The 7285-nt window shown below is 44.5% G+C and overlaps 2 protein-coding genes across 2 annotated transcripts in view; one reads left to right on the top strand and one right to left on the bottom strand.

Moving 5' to 3' along the window:
- Positions 1-7285, bottom strand: part of bsk146 (brain specific kinase 146) — a 17380-nt gene that overhangs the window by 7234 nt on the left and 2861 nt on the right. The window lies entirely within an intron of this gene.
- LOC121814671 (serine/threonine-protein kinase SBK1-like) lies at positions 428-3697 on the top strand. Its single transcript, XM_042221654.1, has 4 exons — positions 428-962; positions 1635-1837; positions 1961-2152; positions 2234-3697. Exons 1-4 carry the CDS (start codon positions 791-793, stop codon positions 3005-3007), a joined length of 1341 nt encoding a protein of 446 aa, XP_042077588.1. The 5' UTR covers positions 428-790; the 3' UTR covers positions 3008-3697.

Below are 7285 nucleotides of genomic sequence, written 5' to 3'. Positions count from 1 at the left end.
ACGGGTGTGTGAGTGTGTGTGTGTGTGTGTGGGTGTGTGTGTGTGTGTGTGTGTGTGTGTGTGTGTGTGTGTGTGTGTGTGTGTGTGTGTGTGGTGGTGTGTGCGTCTCCTGTAGCACAGTTTCAATGCTTCTGGATCAGTGAGGCAGTGCTTGGCAGGTCCAGCCGCTCAGGAAGAGAAAAAAGGGAAGCAATCACTAAGAATAATCACACTGCAGCAGGAATTGGATTTGCTAGAAAGGACTGTTATTGGCTGCCTGTGTGTGTGTGTGTGTGTGTGTGGGTGTGTGTGTGTGTGTGTGTGTGTGTGTTGTGTGTGTGTGTTTTTTTTGTTTGTGTGTGTGTGTGTGGGTGTGTGTGTGTGTGATCGTGCACTCACAGCTCAGCTCTGGTATCCCCCTTGGCGAGTAGCATTTAGAATTACTTAAGCCTTCACTGCAGATAATTAGCATTTTCAGCGGCTATCACACTGCAGATCAGAGCAGCACGCTGTGAGCTTCGGTGTCGACAGCGTGCTGTGCATTGCCGACCTTGGAATGCAACACAAACATCACATATCACATGCTCCTGTTTTGGTCCCACAAGAGGACGAGAGCCTGTTTTTCTCTTCGTGTGCCCGTCCTATCACAGCCAACTTGTTGTACTTGAAATGAGGAAGAGTAGAAGGATGAAGCAGTTTTCAAAATGTTTCTCCTCTCTTCTTTCTGTACAGTGACACCAGCTGTTAGCTGCTATTGCTGCTCCTGTCCTACCCGAGTCAGTTTTTTTTGCACCCTGAAGCAGTCCGCACCATGACCTCCTCTCCGCTGGTTTCTCGAGCCAACATGGACATCCTGGATGAGCTGCAGCTGATTGCTGCCCAGAATTTGGAGAGACTAGAGGTCAACAAGTACTACGAGGTGATCAGAGAGCTGGGCAAGGGAACCTATGGCAAGGTGGATCTGGTCATACACAAGATCAGAGGTAAGGGACCACCACAGAGTACATGACGTCTTAAGTGATTGCGCTGTCACCTTTTTGTTTTGGTCTCTGCACCTTAAGTGTAATTTCGCTTTTGGCTCCTAATGAGATGTCCCTTTGTTTAGACAGAAGTGTTAATAGTTAGATTAGAGGATGGAGTGCTAAATTGCAAGCTTGGTTAAATAACTGCATTCATAAATGTACAGACAGAAACCTCCTTAGTGAAAAGTTACAGACTAATAATTAAAATAGCAGAAATCTCAAGCACGGTCTTCTTGGATAGACGACAACACCCCCAACTGGTCACGGCAGATGGCTGCACCTCCCTGAGCCTAATTCTGCTGGAGGTTTCTTCCTGTTAAAAAGGAGTTTTTCCTTTCCACTGTCACCAATTGCTTGCTTGAAGGGGGTCATCTGATTTCGGGGGTTTTCTCTGTCTTTACCTAACAATATAAAGCGTCTTAAGACCCCTGTTGCTGTGATTTAGTGACATAAATAACGCTGAATTGAATTCAAAGAGTTTCAGTTCACTCCAATCAGCACAGGGGTTTAACTTTAAGCCTCAACAAAATCTAAATAAGTGAGTAATTTAAAATAATACCTCAGTAAAGTCGTGATACAAAAACAGGTTTTTTTTGTGCATCTGTAAAAAAACATCTGTATTTTTCCCAAAAGGTACAAAAATGGCACTGAAGTTCCTGAAGAAGAAGACAACCAAGCTGAAGTCTTTTCTACGGGAGTACAGCATCTCCCTGTACCTGTCTCCGTGCCCCTTCATCATCAACATGTTTGGCATCGCCTTTGAGACCGACGAGTACTACGTGTTTGCACAGGAGTACGCCGTGGCGGGGGACCTCTTCGATATAATTCCTCCACAGGTGCTGATTCGCAGATAACGATAGTAATACAGATGATTACTGATCCACAGTCAGAAGAAAGTTGGCTTAAAACTGTAAAATCCTCTGAATAAAATAGTGCTTTTCCTTTCTTTGGCCCTCAAGGTCGGTCTTCCTGAAACAGTAGCAAAGCGCTGTGTACACCAAGTAGCCATCGCTCTGGACTACCTGCACTGTAAGAAGCTGGTCCATCGGGACATTAAGCCTGAAAACATCCTCATCTTTGACCGAGAGTGCCGCAAGGTCAAGCTCTCTGACTTCGGAATGACTCGCCGGGCTGGCTCACCAGTGAAAAGAGTGAGTAGTGTTTGAGTTTTGTACGTTTTTATATTCGCACGTTTCCTCCAGTGACTGTAACCTGTTGGGTTTCCCCTCCAGGTGAGCGGCACCATCCCCTACACAGCTCCGGAGCTCTGCGATGTGTCCCGCCATGAGGGCTTCTGCGTGGACTACAGCACTGACGTCTGGGCCTTCGGTGTGCTGCTGTTCTGCATGCTGACCGGTAACTTCCCTTGGGAGAAGGCTCTGCCCTCTGACTCTTTCTACCAGGAGTTCATCCGTTGGCAGAGGAGGAGGACGAACACGGTGCCGTCGCAGTGGAGGCGCTTCACCGAGCAGGCCCTTCGCATGTTCCGCCGCCTGCTATCGGTGGAGCAGGACCGCCGCTGCTCCGTCAAAGAAGTGTTCGGGTACTTCAGCCACTCCTGGATGTTAGACGCGGAGAACGATAACAACAATGGCAACACGGTTGCTGGAGGTGGCGGCGAAAGAGTTAGTGGCGGAGGCGGCGGCGGCGGTGGAGGAGGTGGAGGGGGAGGAGGAGTCCGTGGGGAGGTGGACGGCACAATCTCGTCATCATCGTCCGGGGAAGAAGACGAGGAGCTTCTCGTGGAGAGGATGAAGCAGCAGACTCTGTCACCTCGCTCCCCAGTGTCGCCCCTCTCTCCCATGTTGCCAATGGCGGTGAAGAGGGGGAGCGGAGGCAGCGGGGCCAAAGGAGGGATGATGGAACCCGGCGGGGGCCACCATTTCGTGTCCGTCTCCACCAACAGCTCCGTGTCATCCACCAACAGCTACGATCGAATGCCCCGAGAAAACGGCTCACCTGGCGGCCGCATGCTAGTGCCGACACCCATAGAAATCTGCGTCTGAGCATGTCAGGGCTCACCGGCACACACTTTTATACCTCTCATCCAACCACGTAGATGTTCATGCATGGGAAAAGAAACAAAGCGATAACAAAGCACTAACACATCTCCTGTTTTAAACATTGTGGGAAAGGAAGAGCGCAGACACACACGCGCCGGAGGACTTCCGAGGACGTCTTTGTAGAACGCACACATTCCTCATGATTGGTCGAATGTCCTGTTTTAACACTTGGAATTCAAGGACACGTTCAAAATGCAAGTGTAGAAAAATGAAGAAAAAAACGCTACATTAGAGATTTCAACACTAAATCGATCTGACAAGAAGACCAAAATATATTCCTTAAAGCAATACTTGCAGCAAAAAAAATGAATTAAAATAACATAAAAAGATAAAAAAGTCAGCAGGAGTTGGGCAGAACTCCTCGTGATCTCTTCAACACTGATAAGAAGGTTTTTTTTAAGAAGCCAAGGGACAAAAGATTCGTGTTTTTGACCGAAACAGAGCTCAAGCTAACACCTTACAAGATAAAAAGACTGACTGAGCCGTGGTTTCAGTGTTTTACTTGTAACAAGAATATGAAAGTGTGAATGTGTCCGTGTGCGTCGCCGTGCGTTTGAATCTAAAACAAGTAGTTTAATTTTTCTTTGAGAATTTTATTATTTATTTGAATCTTTAAAAAAAGAAGAAAAAAAAAGACTAGAGGTGCTGGAAAGCAGCCACTCTATATGAGCAGACACTTGGATTGGCTTTATATTTACAGCAGCCTCCTCATCATCAACACACTCGCCTGCCATTCCATGTACTTCACATATCTCATATTCTCCGCACACATCCACAGATGGATAACATTTCATTGCACAGTCTGGTTTTAGATGCAGAAAGTAACATTCAGTTGTATGCATCACAACGTTAAGTTGCCAACTATGTGATCAAACACACACACACGCAGCAATGTGCTACTTTAAGTACCCCGTCGCCCCTCCACAGCCCTCTGCGTTCTCTGTGGGAGTGTAATCTTTTTTGCGTGTGAAGCGGACAGGAAGAGAGGCTGACGGCAGCAGGTGAGGAGAGATGAGTCAGTTTGGGTGATAAATGGCAGTACAGAGAGGATGTACTGTATCTCTCTCTCTCCTCTAAATAAAAGCTCTTGGGTGCATGTGATAAAAACACACATGCACAGGAGGGAGTTGTAAACAGAAGAGACCATTTGTTTCTGCCGGGGATCAGAAGTGCTTACTGTAGCACTGCAGGATTGTGCCTCGTTCTTTTTCTGAGTGTGCGTTTGGCTCTGGTATGTTATCACGATAACATTCATAAACGTACAATGTATATTCAGTCAATAATAACTACTTAAAGCTGCAAATTCAACCAAGCTAGCTGTTTTGAGTGAAAACTGGGGCAGTATATTTGAACTTTTCCATTTTTTTTCCATTTAGCTCCATCAAAAAGTGCTAAATAACTGAATAAACAATTTAAACTGATTTTCCAATAACTAATTAATTATTTTACAACAAGAATTACAGTTATGAGTAAATAGTGATATAGTGATTTAAGTGTTGCTAACAGTGTTATCTCTCTGTAGATGAGGAACCCAGAAAAGCCACAGATATTGACACTCTGCAATGCTTAGAGCTAATTAGCACCAGTTAGCAAGCGCTAATGAGTCCTAAAGATGCTAACAGCTACCACAAAGATAGAAAGGGATTGTATTTCTCACATTGTTGTAGTTCTATCCTTTATAATATAAAGTGCCACTGTTTGAATAAAACCAAACTAGATTTAAACATGCAAAAAGACGTGCTGTGGTGGTTTGTACCATCGCGTCACAGCAAGAAGTTTCTGGGTTCAACTCTACGGTGCAGCTTGGACTTTTCTGGAGCTTTTTGGTTTCCCCCCACAGACATGCATGGTGAGTTAATGGGTGAATCTAATTTTTATCTAAATGGATAAAAAACTAAAGTTGTGGACGCAGTAAACATGTTGCAAAAAAGGAGGAAACATGCACACTATTTGGCACCAAGTGTATCTTCAGAAAAATGGGAATTACAGTGGCTGTGAAGATACCACACATGACCCAGGCTGACAAAAAGGCCCAGTAATCATCTCCTGAACCCATATCTATTAATGCCATTGTACTGGTTCAGTTGTCCAGCACAGTCTGCAGACCTTTAACGACTGGCTAATGTGATTTAACTTATTTCGTACCTCTTTACTCAGGACTCCCTGGAAAGCAATATTAATACTGAATTGATTTCTGCCTTAGGTCTGATGATCTTGACTAGATTGAGTCCCTAATCATTTTAAGCATAACCGGATTAACACACTTCCACTGTGCTCGACCAATTCGTTTAATGGAGCCAAACTTCCAGCCTGATTTCATTAGGTGTACACAACCAGGAGAGAGCATGGAGCGAATTTCAGCTTTGAGAATAAACTGGTTCCATAAAATCAAAGTAAAAGGAAAATTTTGACAAGGTACAGCAGCTTGTGTGGTTAGTTGCAGCAGTGATCTGCAAACTGTTCCCACAGCTCTTATTAGCAGATCTAGAGCTTAAGTTTTTCCAGCTAGTATGTGCAAAAGAAAAGTCTGTGATGTAGGTCAAGCTACAGTCTCAAAGTTCAGAATATTCTGCATCTTTATATATTTAATATTTACATGAAGATGGTGTGTGTGTGTGTGTGTGTGCGTGTGTGTGTAGACCAGACAATCCCAGCATTCATCACACTCTGCCTTTATCTAACACACTCTGTTTTCAGGTCTTTCTTTCCTTTTCCAGCTTCTATAGACCTGTGTGTTTTTTGGCCTGCTGCTGTATGCGTGTGCTTTCGTTTACCACAGCTAAAACTGCATCTGTATTTATATAGAAGCAGTAAGAGTCATGTAGCTCAGTGAGTCATCAGGCCAGGATAAATGTTGGCTCTCCGTGTGGAGGGGAAGTCTGCAGTCCCACTGCGTGAGTGCATCACATAGGCTCACCTTTAACAATAGAAACAACTCGATGCAAAAGCAGCTGCGTGTCGCAAGTGCTTTGCATCGCTGGTAGGAACAACTGCAGAGCAGCTGGATGGGTAAAATGAGATGATCAAAAGGGTTAAAATTTGGTATTTTCCCTGCAGCTCACGTTCAAATAATGCTGGGAAACTTTTCAGGATGAGGTGAAGGAGAATGGCAGCCTCTGTCTCACACCACTGTTGTTGTACTTTTTGGTGTTTAGGAGTATAAATACATAAACAGATGTATTAAGTTAGGGGCACCTGCATACCACATACTGTAAGTTTATACAAAGTTATCTAAGGTTGAAATAAGCCTTTCACATATTAATTATTTGTTGTAATCATCTTCAACATTCGCTCCACTACACATTATTATACACATTGTTCATTTTCCCCAAAGCATATCATTGATCTATTCATCTCAAAGCGAATTAATCGTCAACAATTGCTATAATTGTTTAATATTTAATAAATTATTCGTCAAGCACAAATAAGAACCACACGCTGAGTCCAGTGTATTATTGTGAAAGGAATATTTCTGGTTCTTTTTATACAATGTGAAGATGCTAACCTGAGTCATGGTAAATTCAGATTGTCTGGTCTCTAGTTTGGGACAGTTTTATACTAAACCTAAAAAGCCAGTTGACAGATTGATGCTTGTGTTAGTCCTCCTTTCCTGCAGACTGTTCTCTCCAACAGCCTGCAAAATTCAACGTTCTGGGAACAGACACAAAATACAGCATGTTCCTTTCAGCTGACCACATCCCCCCAGCCCTCCCCACTCGCTCAACACTGACCCTCTGTGCCACCAGGTTTAACACTCTGTGGAAACAGAGCAGCGACCAGGGGCCGCAGCTGACTAAATCCCAGACTGCTTATGCAACCAGCGGGCCGAGCCGGAGCACATTCGACGAGCCAAGGCAACGATCACAGCCACGTCCACCCCCACTGATGCAGCCGCGCTGCCCTCCAACAATAACAGCTTAATTTTTTTTGCATTTCAGTGACTGTTTCTATTCTCCTGATAGATGTGCTGCGAAGAAACACATTCCTGCCTTCCACGTGAGAAACTGCAGCAACAAAAATATTTAGCCTTTAAATGTTCTGGACACGTTTGATTTGTCTTCTATTTATTAAAAAAAAGCTGCTGACTGCTGCACACGCACATAATCAAAGTGACTGTGTGTAAATGTGCACTGGCAGGGAGCAGAGGGAGGCCAGCAGCAAAACACCAGTCAGTGTGTGTGTGTGTGTGTGTGTGTGTGTGTGTGTGTGTGTGTGTGTGTG

This window comes from Haplochromis burtoni, unplaced genomic scaffold, assembly GCF_018398535.1.
Source record: "Haplochromis burtoni strain Fernald_Lab_line unplaced genomic scaffold, NCSU_Asbu1 Contig_71, whole genome shotgun sequence".
Classification (NCBI taxonomy): Eukaryota; Metazoa; Chordata; class Actinopteri; order Cichliformes; family Cichlidae; genus Haplochromis; species Haplochromis burtoni.
The sequence above is the reverse complement of the archived record's forward strand: the minus strand, read 5'-3'. Positions and strand labels throughout refer to the sequence as shown.

Coding starts and splice junctions, on each gene's coding strand:
- LOC121814671 (XM_042221654.1), top strand. CDS start 791: ATGACCTCCTCTCCGCTGGTTTCTCGAGCCAACATGGACATCCTGGAT. Junction 963..1,634: donor GGTCATACACAAGATCAGAG/GTAAGGGACCAC, acceptor TTTTCCCAAAAG/GTACAAAAATGGCACTGAAG. Junction 2,153..2,233: donor CTGGCTCACCAGTGAAAAGA/GTGAGTAGTGTT, acceptor TTTCCCCTCCAG/GTGAGCGGCACCATCCCCTA.